Consider the following 14,967-nt stretch of genomic DNA (forward strand, 5'->3'; position numbering starts at 1 on the left):
ATGCAATCTTTTTCCTTTTTTTTTTTTTTTTTTTTTAAGATTTTACTTATTTATTCATGAGAGACAGGCAGAGGCATGAGGGAGAAACAGGCTCCCAGCTGACCAGGAGCCCAATGTGGGACTTGATCCCAGGCCCATGGAATCACCACCTGAGCCAGAGGCAGGCACTGACCCGACTGAACCACCCAGGTGCCCCAAATGCAATCTTTTTCAAACTTTCTTCATTAAAGGTTTTGGCATCCTGAGTCTTCTGTCTAGAGGGAGATTTTATTTTATATGACTATACTTCATTTTGAGATTTTTCTCTTCACCAAGCTTTTTGGCAAGATCTATTATACTCGTCTAGTTTTTTGAACACCTAGATGGTATTTGAAAATTACTCCTTAGGTAATTAGGAACACTGTACAATTTATTATTTGAGGATGTGTATTTGTGCTTATTTGTAGTTCCTTGTAAGTCAGAAGATTATGAAAGAAGTGAGGGAATTTCTAATATACATTTATTCACTTTGTAATACAGCTTTACTCAAACTACTCTATGAGCTTTGTACTATGGATCTGATGCTCTAATTTAAAACAAAACAAAACAAAAAAACAAAGAATACAGTCATATGTAGTCATTGGGTTTAGGATTACAAATTAGGAGAATAAGTGAATCTCCTAATATAAATTAGAAGAATAAGAGAATAAGTGAGTGTTCCAGAACTTCTTATCATGTTTCCATGCTATTTCTAGTCACCTATTCTAGATTTAGCACTGTATTTCTTTTTCAACTTGGATCCATCTCTGTTTATACCACTCTGTTTATACCACTTGCCCTCTTCTTCCTATCATTTTTCTTTGATCTCATTTTATTTTTCTCATTCCCTTTATTTTGCTACCTCTACTTCTGTCTTTTTAAGAATTTTAATTTCAAATTTTAAGTAAACTCTATGCCCACCATGGGGCTCAAACTTCTGACCCCTTAGATCAACAATCACATGCTCTACCAACTAAGCCAGCCAGGTGCTGCTGGGCCTTTTTTCTATTAGTTGAATATTTTTAAGGCAGCTTTATTGAGGTATAATCGACATGTAATGAATTACATATCTTTAAAGTATACAATTGGTAAGTTTTGACATGTATACATGTGTGACAATATGTGTACAATGTGGTATTCCTTAAATATTGTATAGAGTTTACCACAGAGCCATTTGGGCCTGGACTTGGCTTATGGGAGTTTTTAAAATGCAATATCCATTTCTTTAATAAACTCAGGACTATTCAAATTAATTTTTTTTCTCAAGTGATCTTTTTCTCAAGAAATTTGTTCATTTTATCTCAGTTATAAAATTTTATGGCATAAAGTTGTCTATAATACTCCTTTTATTCATTAATATCTATAGTGGTATCATCCCCTTTATTCTTGATATTTATAATTTGTGTATTTTTACTTAATGAACTAGCTTTTGATTTTCTCTCTTGTTTTTCTCTTTTCTGTTTCATTGATTTCTGCTTTGATATTTCTTTCTGCTGACTTTGGGTTTAATTTTGTTCTTTTTGTAAGTTATCATTAGGTGGTAGCTAAGATTATCACTTTGAACATTTCTTATCTAATGTAGGCATTTAGTGTTAAAATTTCAGAGTTCCTCTCTATACTCTCTTCTCTCTGGCACTTTACTATATGAACTATGACTGCCTTGCTCTTTTTGGACTGTGAGCTCTGTCATCTCAACTTGCAGACTTTGGTGGCCTTTTCTGGCTTTATCTCCCTTTGCCATGGCCTGTAAATTATCTCAAGAATAAGAAAGTTGGGGCAATTACAGAACTCACCTTGTTGGTTGGTTGGTTGCTGCTGCTGTTGTTGTTGTTTTAACCACTTCTCAGGAATGACTATTTGTTGCATGATATTGTATGTCTTGAAAAACACTTTTTAATATATTTTAAGTGGGGTTTTCTGATGAAGAGGAGTTTCAGTTAGGATGGTAAACTTGGTTCATGTTATCTCATCTTGGATGGAAGGAGAAATTCATCAATTGAATATTTAAGTACTTACTAAGCACCTAGTATATCCCAGGTACTGTACTAGGGAACAAGAAGTATAATAATGAACAGTCTTTACAGGGGATGAATAAATAGTATCCACCTCATTGTCGAGGTAAGTGTTATTTAATGAATTTACTGATATGATGCACAAAAATAGAATCATAGTTAGATTTTGGAAGGGTTGTAGAAAACCCAGATCAAAAGGAGACAACATTGGAGGTTGAAAGAATGATTTACTAACTACAAGTGAGATTCACATAAGATTTATATGTAATGCTGGCTAGAGTAGAGAAGTGAGGTAATAGAAGATCTAGTTAAGAGAAATTTGAAATAGAATTTATAGTAAGAGCTTGTTGAATGGATGTCAGGGTTCAAGCAGAGAAGTTAAATTTTTTGACTCAAGTTGCAGGCTTGTAAAATTTGGTGATAATGCACTTCACCGAGATAAGATAGAGCAATAAAGAGAAAAAGCTGTGTAGAGACACTGAGTTCTCTAGTAGGTAAAGTAACTTGGAAGTTGTCTGACTTTGATGTGGAGATGTAGAGAAAGTGATTGAAGGACACTTGGACGCATGTGTATAGATGTTAGAGGGTTTGTGGGACTTCTAGATTTGGGAGTCCTTCGTAATATTTTGGTAGTTATTAAAGCCATGTCATACAGTGGGACATAGGGACAGAATGCTGACAAATGCCAATACATAAGGAACATATATTTCTCAGAAGAGATTAAGAAGGATAGGCAGAGAGATGCAATCCCGGAGGGTATGTTGAGACAATGTTGAGGGCTCTGTTGATATTGTTAACCACGAATTAATAGTATGTGATTTTTTTTCATGTAGTACTTGATATTTGGTGTTGGATTCAGGCAAGACTGAATTTTTAACAAGCAGATGTGACTGAAGGTGGTGGGACAGGATTGTTAAATATTGAGAGTCATGTTAATGGATAATGGAGATGGAAGAAATAAAAGGAAGCCAGGGTACTGTAGAGTAAAAGAATGTAGAGAGAGGTTTATAAATTGGAGATTTATCAAAAGTCTTCAAAGACTTCTCCAAAGTCTTCAAAAGTAAGCATTGACTAGTTGTTGAATGATTAAAGCAAGAGTAGAAGATGATAAAACTGGTTGATATGCTTAAAGGGATAGGAGTCAGAGGTGACTCCTATCATTTGTATCATTGCAAATTAAGGGAAAGGACTTCTGTATCTCGTAACCCTGAGATTAATAGGGTGTTGGAGAAAAATTGGCCTCTATTTAATAGAGCTCCATGGAGAGCTAGGTTTCAGTTAAGGTGATAGATTCAGTAAAGACATTGGAAAATGTAGAATGATTTGTTCAGCTAAGTCCAGAGAAGTCAGAAATCATAGGAAAATACTGAGGTGAGAGACTTCTGTTTTAATAATAGGCTATAGAGTAGCAATTTAAACTTTAAATGGCTCGTTAACTTTTAAACTGTATAAAAGTCTAAATTTACTGAAAAAACATCACATTTTGCCTTATTTCAAGAAATAGTAGGTATAAATTAGGTGTGAATCGTTATTACAAATAGATTGTTTTGAAAAGAGTTTATTAAATATCTCTAGAGCATTAAAAATATTATTTTCATGTCCAAAAATGAGTTAACTTTTTATTGAAGAAATACATAAAATGATATTAAGATAAACAGAAAAGATTGCTGACAATATGGCCAAAGGTAAGTACTACTAATAATTTGGTGTGTTTTTTCTAGTTCATTATTTCTGTATATATACTTGAGTAAAGTAAGAATTATATTGTATATTTTGGATTATAAATTTATTTTTTTCCTTTAACAATGTGCTATAAATATTTTTCCATGTTGAGTGCAAATTTTTTTTTCTTTTCTTTTTTAAGATTTTATTTATTTTCATGAGAGAGAGAGAGGCACAGACACAGGCAGAGGGAGAAGCAGGCTCCATGCAGGGAGCCTGACTTGGGACTTGATCCAGGTCTCCAGGATCAGGCCCTGGGCTGAGGGAGGTGCTAAACTGCTGAGCCACCCAGGCTGCTCGCAAAATTTTTTATAAATCATTTTATCCTGCAGGTTTTTAAAAATTCAGTTATCTGTTGTTAGAAAGTCAATTTGATTCTGTTTTTTTTTTGCTGTTATAAATAATGCTGTAAGGATGACTAATGATATAGTTCATCAGTGCTTATCTGATATTCTACTCATATGTTTAGGATAACTCATTTCCTGCAGACATGTTCTGGAAATAGAATTAGTTAAAGAGTGTAACCAATTTTCTCTGAAATTATTTTAAAATTATTGATATTTAGAAATTCAGTTTGGTTACAGCTTCATAGAAAAACACACAAAGATAAATAAGCATTCATATTTGTGACCACTTGTGTTGAAATCATTTTGTTGCAAAGCTGTTAATTGCAATGTAAAATTTTAAAAAGACATTTACAATACTTTTATAAGGAAAGATGTAAAACTTAACCAATGGCCAGAAAGAAATCTTGATTAAATGGGGAGAGAGTATTTTCCTAGACCTAATATTATAAAGATGTCAGTTTATATACATTAATTTATACATTTAATATATTCTCAGTAAAAAGTAAATAGTTCTTGTTAAAGTCTTTCAAAATTATTATGAAGTGTGTTTTGGAAATATAAATAATGGACAAGATGTTGCGAAGATATTTTTAAAAGAAGAAATTGAGATAGGGAATGAAGACATAACATTTGAGGTACTATTAAAATAGATTGAATTGTATTAAATACTTCTAAAATGTATTATGAAGTAAAATGATAAAAACAGTGAGACAGGATAGAAAGCCAGTGATTGACCACATGTGTGTATATGTATCTTCATTATTCATATCTATAGTCAGTCTTCATTATACACAGATTCTATCTTCGTGAATTTGCCCACTCACTAAAACCTGTTTGTAACTCCAAAATCAATACTCATGACATTTTTACAGTTACTTCTATAAGATGTATATAATCATGAGACATGTTGATCTACCAAAGCCTATGTTCCCAACTGAGATGTCAGGCAAAGTGACACTCTGCCTTTTTATTTTAGCAAATAATTGTACAGCACACAACATATTGCAGTTATCTAAATGAAAGACTGGCATAAAGCTAGAATAAAATAAACATAGTCCCTTCTTTCATGAACCTTTTATTCTAATTGTAACTGTTGACAATAAACTATAGTATGTTAAATAGAATGTGATTGCATAAGAAAGGTATCTACCTGAGATACTGGGTAGTACTGGTAAGGAGAAGTTTTTTAAGGAAGCAGTCTTTTGACACAGCAATTAATGTTTCTTGCAGTTTGTCCAGAAGAAGAAATTTACTCAAAGATCCATAGAAAGATAAAATCCAAGGTTTTTTTTCCAAGTTTTTATTATAATGAAGAATTAAAAACAACATAACTTTTTAACAGAAGGTTGACAAAATGACTTTGATATAGTCATTTAATATGCAGTTATTAAAATTGTACATGAGGAATTTCGAGAGAAAATAGCAGAATAGGAAGATCCCAGGCTCACCTCCTCTAATGGATAAATCTAGATAACACCCACAGTCAGTATAAATAACCCAGAAAATGACCTGAACACTGGCAGAGGAGACTGTCCACAGCTAAATGTAGAGAAGAGACCACATCGAAGAGAATAGGAAGGCAGAGACACATTAGGGAGCCAAACTGACCCTCAGGACTGTCCGTCCATAGGTGGGAGGGACACCTATGAGCATGGAGAAGAGAGAGATACAGATCCCATCCCAGGCATGGGGGACCTCACTAAGAAAATGAATCTTAATAACATTTGGCTTTGAAAATCACAGCGACATAACTTAGCAAGTTCTAAAATCAGTGTGGCTTAATATCTGGGACTTTAAAAGTCAGCGGGCTCACCTCTGGGAGGAAAGCCGAAGCACAATGGGAAACTGAGTACCCACCATCAAAGAGATAGCACAACAAACAGCCCCCTTGAGATATAGCACAGAAGCAACAGTTTGTAAAATGTCTAGGGTATACAGGAAGAAGATTTATTTACTAATATCAGAACATGTGCAGAAGGAATAGTGGGTCTTTGTGAGTCTCATGCAAGAACAAAGAGGCTGACCGTCGCCATTACCCTTCTCTGTGCCACAGCCTATATACACGGACACTAGTGGGAACCAGCACAGCTCAGACACTTTCTACCAGCTTGCTGATTATGCGCCCTGTTTCTGCATACTCTGCGGACCCACTCCAGCCATCATGGCTATGCAGTTTTCCTGGTTGAGTGGAGGTTCCCCTCCTGTAGCAGACCAACGAAGACCTTATCTTGCATGCACCATATACTCTCTCTGCCCCTGCATTCTCCAGACGACCTGCTGCCTCCAACATACTCTTTGTAGGAGTCCATCCAAATAGGTGGCACAGACCTGGCAGTGTGCAAGCAGCTCGATAAGGGGCCAAAACCATTCCAAAATGACTCCTACAACAGGGTGAGGGGAAATAACCACACATACCAGTTCACCTAGGGCCTCAGCTGTAGGCCAGGGGCAGACATCTGGTCGGATTGCAGCCCTACCCACTAAAAAAGCTGCACGGGGACAACACAGGGGGAGGCCCCTGTAGTTCGTTGCTACCGCTGCCCTGGCAAACACTTGGTCTGACCCAGGGCAGTCCAGACTGGACCACTAACAACACAGGAACCAAACTCTCCCCAAACAGGCAAAGAGAGCCATCTCAGGAAATTGGACTAAAGGCAAATTCAGCTCAGACATAGTATGGTGTACATACCACATAGAAAGTGCTCCTGAAGCACTGCATTCTGTGTACAGGGGACATTGCACTGCAGCATACTACAGGACTTCTTCATAAGGCCACTACTTTTAAGAGCAGGATGTATAGCTGATTTTCTTAACACATGGAAATAGATAAAGAGTTAGACAATGAGAAGATGGAGAAAGTGTCCCAAGTGAAAAAAGGGGACAAAGTTATAGAAAGAGAGCTAAACAAAATGGAGATAATATGCCTGACAGAGGATTTAAAGTAATGATCATAAAGATACTCATTGGACTTAAGAAAAGAGGGAGGACTTCAGTGAGACCGTCAACAAAGAGAAAACAGGATCAATCAGAAATTAATAACTCAATAACTAAAGTTTAAAATACGTGAGAGAGAATAAATAGACTAGAGGAAGCAGAAAGATGATAGATAGACCAGCAACTTGGAGGACAGAGCAATGGAAAGCAGTCAAGCAACCAGAGAGAGAGAGAAAAGGATAATTAAAAAAATGAAAGTAGCCTTTCTGCCCCTGGTCGCTGCCGAGTAAGCATTGTTAAAGTCTCCCCTCCCACTGCCGTCATGTCTAAGTCAGAGTCTCCCAAAGAGCCCGAGCTCCTGCGGAAGCTCTTCATCGGAGGTTTGAGCTTCGAAACGACCAATGAGAGTCTGAGGAGCCATTTTGAGCAATGGGGGACGCTTACAGACTGTGTGGTAATGAGAGACCCCAACACCAAGCGCTCCAGAGGCTTTGGGTTCGTCACGTACGCCACCGTGGAGGAGGTGGATGCAGCCATGAACGCCCGGCCGCACAAGGTGGACGGAAGAGTCGTGGAACCAAAGAGGGCTGTCTCCTGAGAGGATTCTCAAAGACCCGGTGCCCACTTAACTGTGAAAAAGATTTTTGTCGGTGGCATTGAAGACATTGAAGAACATCATCTAAGAGATTATTTTGAACAGTATGGGAAAATTGAAGTGATTGAGATCATGACTGACCGAGGCAGTGGCAAAAAGAGAGGTTTTGCTTTTGTGACCTTTGACGACCACGACTCTGTAGACAAGATTGTCATTCAAAAATACCATCCTGTGAACGGCCACAACTGTGAAGTAAGGAAAGCCCTATCGAAGCAAGAGATGGCTAGTGCTTCGTCCAGCCAAAGAGGCCGAAGTGGTTCTGGAAACTTTGGTGGTGGTCGTGGAGGTGGTTTTGGTGGGAATGACAACTTTGGTCGTGGAGGGAACTTCAGTGGTCGAGGTGGCTTCGGTGGCAGTCGAGGTGGTGGTGGATACGGTGGCAGTGGGGATGGCTATAACGAATTTGGTAATGACGGAAGCAACTTTGGAGGTGGCGGAAGCTATAACGATTTTGGCAATTACAACAATCAATCCTCAAATTTTGGACCCATGAAAGGAGGAAATTTTGGAGGCAGAAGCTCTGGCCCCTATGGTGGTGGAGGCCAATACTTTGCCAAACCACGAAACCAAGGTGGCTCTGGCGGTTCCAGCAGCAGCAGCTATGGCAGTGGCAGAAGGTTTTAATTACTGCCAGGAAACAAAGCTTAGCAGGAGAGGAGAGCCAGAGAAGTGACAGGGAAGCTACAGGTTACAACAGATTTGTGAACTCAGCCAAGCACAGTGGTGGCAGGGCCTAGCTGCTACAAAGAAGACATGTTTTAGACAATACTCATGTGTATGGGCAAAAAACTCGAGGACTGTATTTGTGACTAACTGTATAACAGGTTATTTTAGTTTCTGTTCTGTGGAAAGTGTAAAGCATTCCAACAAAGGGTTTTAATGTAGATTTTTTTTTTTTTGCACCCATGCTGTTGATTGCTAAATGTAATAGTCTGATCATGACGCTGAATAAATGTGTCTTTAAAAAAAAAAAATGAAAGTAGTTTAAGGGTACTCAGCAACACCACGAAGTATAGTGACATTCACATCTTCGGGATCTCAGAAGGGGAAGAGGGAAAAGGTGGCAGAAAATTTGAAGGAATAATAGCTGAAACCTTCCTGAACCTGGGGAAGAAGGCAGAAATCCAGATCCAGGAAGCATCCAGAGAACCCCCAGCAAAATCAGCCCACACCAGGACCTCATAGTAATTAAAGTGGGGAAAGAGTAGTGATAGAATCTTAAAAAACAGCAAGAGAAGAGAAAACAGTTACATACAAGGGAAACAAAGGCAAAAAATAAACTATTGGAACTACAGCAAAATAAAAATCTTCACCCCAGGAAAGTAAGTAACCAACAAAGCAAAAAGACAGCCAGTGAATGGGAAGAGATATTTGCAAATGATCTATCTGGTAAGGGGTTGTTATTCAAAATCTATAAAGAAGTTAACACACACAAACCCAGTTTTAAAAATTGGCTGAAGAGATGACAGACATTTCTCCAAAGAAGACATACAGATGGCCAACAGACACATGAAAAGATGCCCAACATCTCTCATTATCAGGGAAGTGAAAATCAAAACTCCACTGAGATATCACTTCAGACCTGTCAGAATGGCTAGAATCAAAAACACAAGAAGCAACAAGTGTTGGTGAGGATGTGGAGAAAATGGAACCCTTGTGCACTGCTGGTAGGAATGCACACTGGTACAGCCACTGTGAAACAGTATGGAGGTGCATCCAAAAATTAAAAATGGAATTTCCATATGACCCAATAATTTCACTACTGGATACTTACCCAAATAATATGAAAAGCAAATTTGAAACTGTATCCACATGCACTCCTATGTTTTTTGCAGCATTATTTATAATAGCCAAATTATGGAAGCAGCTCAAGTGTCCATCGATAGATGAATAAACAAGTGGTGTGTATGTGTGTGTGTGTATGTAAATATTGAGATCTTGGCATTTGCAACAAAATGGGTGAGTCTAGAGGGTATAATGCTAAGTGAAATAAGTCATTCAGCAAAAGACATAGGATTTCACCCATGTATAGTTTAAGGAACAAATGAACAAACTAAAAAGACTCAACTATAGAGAGCAAACTGATGTTTGCCAGAGAGGTGGTTGGGTAGATGGGGGAAATGGGTAAAAGGGATTAAAAATGCACCTATTGTGATGAACATTGACTAATGTATTGAATTGTTCAATAACTGTATTGTACACTTGGAACTGATAATAACACTGTATGTTAATTATACTGAAATGTAAAAAAATTAAAAATAATTTTAAAAATAAAACTGCATTTGAAATATTCTCTACAGGCCTTTTAAATTTCCTAACTTATTCCTATTAAGTGGAGATTGCAAGCACACATGCATAAAGAGTATAGTGTTACTCTGTAGTTAATTCACAAAATGGTACTATGGTAGGCATTCTGAGAGATCCCCGATGATTCCCGTATTTCTCTTCACTTGAGTAAGTGAATCTAAAATTCTGTAGTCATAGCTTCATACCCTAATGGAAGGATTTGGAATTTGCTGCCAGTTAAAATCTGCCAGTACATTATTAAGGAGTACCACTTTGATGTTGTTACTTGAATGTACAGTGAGGGGCTTCAGTGGTCACGTTGTCACTTGAAAGGGATTCAGTAACCTATTACTGCTTTCATCATTCCTGAGTGTCAGTCCTACCCTTACAAATATTTGGAAAGGCAAATATTGTTCAACTTAACAAATATGTTCAACTTGATAAAATCTCCCATATTCAACTTTTTTTTTCATCCACAGAAATAGAAATTGTATATGGTATAACTTTGTTATCAAGGTAAGGGGATATGTTGGTATTCTCCATATCTAAGCGAGTGACTTAAGTTATTTTTGTAATGAGGTCTTCTATAATGTATATATACCAGTTATATGGAGATAGTCCTCATTTTAAGGGTTTACTATCCAAATTATATATTTTTGGTACTTTTTAACATACTGCATAATCTTATTCTAAAGATTGATTTCTCTACAATATGGAACACTTGAGCTCAGACAAAGTGACCTAAATTCACAGTGGGATGGAATATCTCTCATTTTGACTTGGGAAGCTGGGTAGATTTTATTTTTCTTTTCAAACACAAATTACGGATTTTTATTATTTGTGTATAGAATGATAAATTAAAAATTTTTACTTTATGTATATATGAAACAAAACAATTTCCTTTCTACTTATAGGACTCAATTTATTAATGATACATACCAGGAAGTACTAGATCTGCTACTGCCATTAAATCTTGAGGTGATTGTTGAGCGGAATTTATCTTGGGAGTGGTACCAGGAAGTTCCTTGTTTTAACGTAAATGCTCAGTTAAAGCCCATGGAGGTAACTTTTTGGATGCTTGTTGATTTCTGTTTTTAGTTAAAAATATTGCTTGGGAACCTAAGATATTTTGGTGTAGATGTTACATATTGCTCAGCTTTTCAAAATTGAAATAGTAACAATAAAAAAAAGAAATAGTAACAATATTAAGTTAGAATTCATTGAATATTCTCCATTGAGCAAATGTTTGAATGGCTACTCTGCGTTAGGTCCTGTGCTATATATGGAGAGACATTGGCAAAGAAACCATGGTATTATCTCTGGCTTCATGGAACCTAACTAGTCTAATGCAAGGGCTAGCAGTCATTGTGATCTAGAGGCATGATCGTTAGGCTATAAAAAAGTACATAGGCATGCAATTAAAATAGTTATAAATCGTGGTAAATTCCATACAGAAAACAAATATTAATTAGTCAGTTGGATATATTAAATTAGAACTTAGTGGAGAGATCTAAGTTAGAAATAATAATGTAAAAGTCTTCAGCATCTGCATAGTATTTAAAGCCATGACAACATGTGAAATAACCTAGAGAAGTTCCTAGAAGTAGAAGAGTTTGATGATTAAAATGGTAAATGGGTTAGTTCCTTACACATAACGTTACCTCCCTATTAGTTGATACTGCTTCACAGATTTCTAATGTACTTATCCACAAGTTCCCATCTGCCCCCTTGACTGCGTGGAAGTCAAAACTGTATCATATGCTTTGCTGAAGTGACAACAGGTTACTTTAAAAAGCCTGCTTAACAAATCCTCTTCCTTCCTCCCACCCCCAGTTTCTTTTCTATATCCCCCTAGAAATTGTATTTAAAAAGAGAAAACCATCATTTTTAAAGGTTTCAGATTTTTAATTCAGAAATACATTTGGAATTTAAACATGATCATCTCAACTGAAAATCTGTAAGTTCTTGTTGTATAAGATCATATTAGACTCCTTAGCTTATAAATGGAAGGCATTTTCTTCCTTTTCTTAAGATTTTATTTCTCCAGGAAGAATGCATGTAGAATGTTGAGGTGATGTTGCACATGATCTATAAAAGGCTGACTGCCTTCCAGGGCAGATGAAATTGGGTCTTCTCCTATCCTGATCCACCTGAATAGTCTGCAGATACGGACGTGGATCCACATATTTGACCTCTCTTGGATCAGGGAGAGGCTGGAATCAGTTACTCTAAAGCATCTAGACTAAGTGCTACAGCTTGTGATTTCTGACTTGTCAGACATTTGGGAGTAGCAAGATAGCCTGTCCTGACATGTAAGAGCCATAGACCAACAGTCCTGGGATCCTTATATTTCTTGCAACTTCCTGGACCAAGCTGTTGGTAAGAGGGAAGAGTGATGATTCATATTGATATTTGGGGGGCATCAGTATACATGTACTAATTAAAAGACATGGTTTAGGTGTGGTTGTTAATTTAAATGAACATACTATTTTGCAGTACCAGATATATAATAAAAGGTTAGTGTCATGAATAAGTGAAAAGACAAAAGGCACAGTATAAGTAGCATGAATAGGATATACATGGACTGAATCTTAAGAAAACACTAGATTATATATCATCTTAGAAATATAGTCAAAGGAATACTGGTATAAATAAAACTTAAATTTTGTGGGATTAAAATTATTTTCTTGAGGTGATTAAACATTATCAGTTTAAAATTCATGGGGTATTTGTTTTTCATGTTTTACATGATTGCTATTGTATTATAGTTCCCAAGAGAAACCTAGTCAATAGAATGGGTATATTTGTGTGTGTTTGTTTATACACTTGGTCTGAATACAGTAGACTAACTTCTTGATGACTCCATTTTAGCCTCTCCTTGACACTGAGGATGAGATCAGGAAGGGTCATATATGTGGGTCCTGAGGTGGGCTGCAACAGCTGTTAACTACTTGGGTGGATCATGAAGACCCAATTTCATCCTAGTTGGTCTGCCCCAGAAGGCAGCTGGGCATTTGTAGATGGTTCGTGCATTATGTATATATTCTAGATACATATCATATTATGTAACATCTTGAATAATATTGAACCAAATATGTAGATCCTATGACCTAGTCAAGGTGACATAGAATTAACCATCACAGCTTTCGATACAGTTCTTACGTTGATGATTTTTTTTAATTTAATTTTATTTTATTTATTTATGATAGTCATACAGAGAGAAAGAGAGAGGGGCAGAGACACAGGCAGAGGGAGAAGCAGGCTCCATGCGCCGGGAGCCTGATGTGGGATTCGATCCCGGGTCTCCAGGATCGCGCCCTGGGCCAAAGACAGGCGCCAAACCGCTGCGCCACCCAGGGATCCCATGTTGATGATTTTTAAGCTAAATTTGCAACACCTTGGGTTTTGAGGTGGATTTAAGTATGATATTTAACCATTTAAGTCTCAGATTCTTATACAATCAGGATGTATTATTATTATTTATTATTATTATTATTAAATATTTATTTATTTGAGAAAGAGAAAGCACACAAGCAGGGAGAGTGGCAGAGGGAGAGGGGAAGCAGACTCCCCGCTGAGCAAGAGCTTGACATGGGGCTTGATCCCAGGACCTCGAGATCATGACCGGAGCTGAAGGCAGATGCTTAACAGTTGAGCCATCTAGGCTTCCCAGGATATATTCTTTATATCCTATATATACCTATATTCTATATATACCTAGAACATTTATGAGGTTCAAATGAAATAATAACTCATGTAAAACACATTGTGAACTATTTTTCATGAGGCAAATCATTATTTTTAAGTAATTTGTATTTGTAAATTGAGGGGCTTAGTAGCCAAAAAAAATGCAAAGTAGCTAGATAATTAAAGATGAAAGTTCATTTTAAAGGTTTTTAGTTATTAGGTTAATTGATCTATTCATAAGAAAACTTACCATTCATAGTTTCATTGGTATTGACATTTAGTACCTGTATTTCACAAGCTACTAAGGATCACATGGTCATTGAGGAAACTGAGTAATCTCTTAGTAGAAATATCTAATGCATTAAAAAATTAGTTTGTAGAGGTCTGAAATGAAACACTTGCTTTTCAATGTAAGAGAATTTTTAACTACATAGTAGTAACGTTAATGTTAACTAAATCTTTATTTTCACAGTTCATTCTTAGTCAAGAAGATTTAACAACTATTTTTAAAACATTATATGGCAATATATGGTACGAAGAAGGTGATGGTGCCTCACCTGGAGGAATAAAAGATCAGAGTAATATTAATAGTGGAGTTACTAATGCTTCACACCATTTAGAAGGTATGTTCTTGACCTCAGATTAGCCATGCCATCCCCATTTCCAATCCCCACCTTTCTTCCTCCATCCTTTCCATTCTCTAGTTTGAGTTTTCAGAAAATAAGATTTAAAGATCTTTTTTAAGTAGCTAATCCTATCTAGGTCTCTCTAAATGGCCTGTTACTAGACTTTCTGTTGATTTTTTTTCCCTTTGAATTAAAATTCCTGGTTTTGTTGTGACAAAATTCCTTCATATTCTTGTTACCCCAACTACCCTATATATTCTTATTCACAGTTTTTCTCCCCATCCTCCTCTTCTCCCTAATGCCTAGTGCAACATATATCACAGATGGAATATTTTATACTAAATTGGGAATATCAAAATATTAAGGATGTCAAGAAGGAATGATCATTAGTAAATGATGAATTTCAACAAGTAGCTGGAAGATAGATGGATAGAACAGGGCAGAGGAAACTGTAACTCAGAAAGAGGTTGCATCTAATATTGGATTTATTGTGCTTGTGTGGAACCTGACTGGGTTCTAAGTTCAGCACCAGCACATAGAATTGACTCATTTAGGGCTGCTGGGATGATTGTGCTTTGCAAGAATAGAGCTCTCATTCTGACATTTTAGGGATCCTCAAATCTACTTACCTCAAAATGAAACCTATTAGTCTACCAGACCTACTCTTGCAAATCCCTGCG

General features: G+C 36.6%; 2 protein-coding genes across 4 annotated transcripts in view; both read left to right on the top strand.

The window, feature by feature from the left end:
- Positions 1-14,967, top strand: part of VPS13A (vacuolar protein sorting 13 homolog A) — a 237,353-nt gene that overhangs the window by 119,032 nt on the left and 103,354 nt on the right. For all 3 annotated transcript variants that reach the window (XM_026001515.2, XM_026001519.2, XM_026001517.2), the window contains exons 34-35: positions 10,889-11,036; positions 14,134-14,284. In XM_026001515.2, the coding sequence (XP_025857300.2) occupies positions 10,889-11,036; positions 14,134-14,284 (299 nt within the window). The remainder of the gene's footprint in view (positions 1-10,888; positions 11,037-14,133; positions 14,285-14,967) is intronic.
- On the top strand, positions 22-8,662 carry LOC140599569 (heterogeneous nuclear ribonucleoprotein A1-like). Its single transcript, XM_072762708.1, has one exon. It carries the CDS (start codon positions 7,761-7,763, stop codon positions 8,310-8,312), a length of 552 nt encoding a protein of 183 aa, XP_072618809.1. The 5' UTR covers positions 22-7,760; the 3' UTR covers positions 8,313-8,662.

Source organism: Vulpes vulpes, chromosome 1 (assembly GCF_048418805.1).
Source record: "Vulpes vulpes isolate BD-2025 chromosome 1, VulVul3, whole genome shotgun sequence".
Taxonomy (NCBI): domain Eukaryota; kingdom Metazoa; phylum Chordata; class Mammalia; order Carnivora; family Canidae; genus Vulpes; species Vulpes vulpes.

Bases quoted from the DNA above. Each gene is read 5' to 3' on its own strand.
- LOC140599569 (XM_072762708.1), top strand. From the start codon at position 7,761: ATGACTGACCGAGGCAGTGGCAAAAAGAGAGGTTTTGCTTTTGTGACC.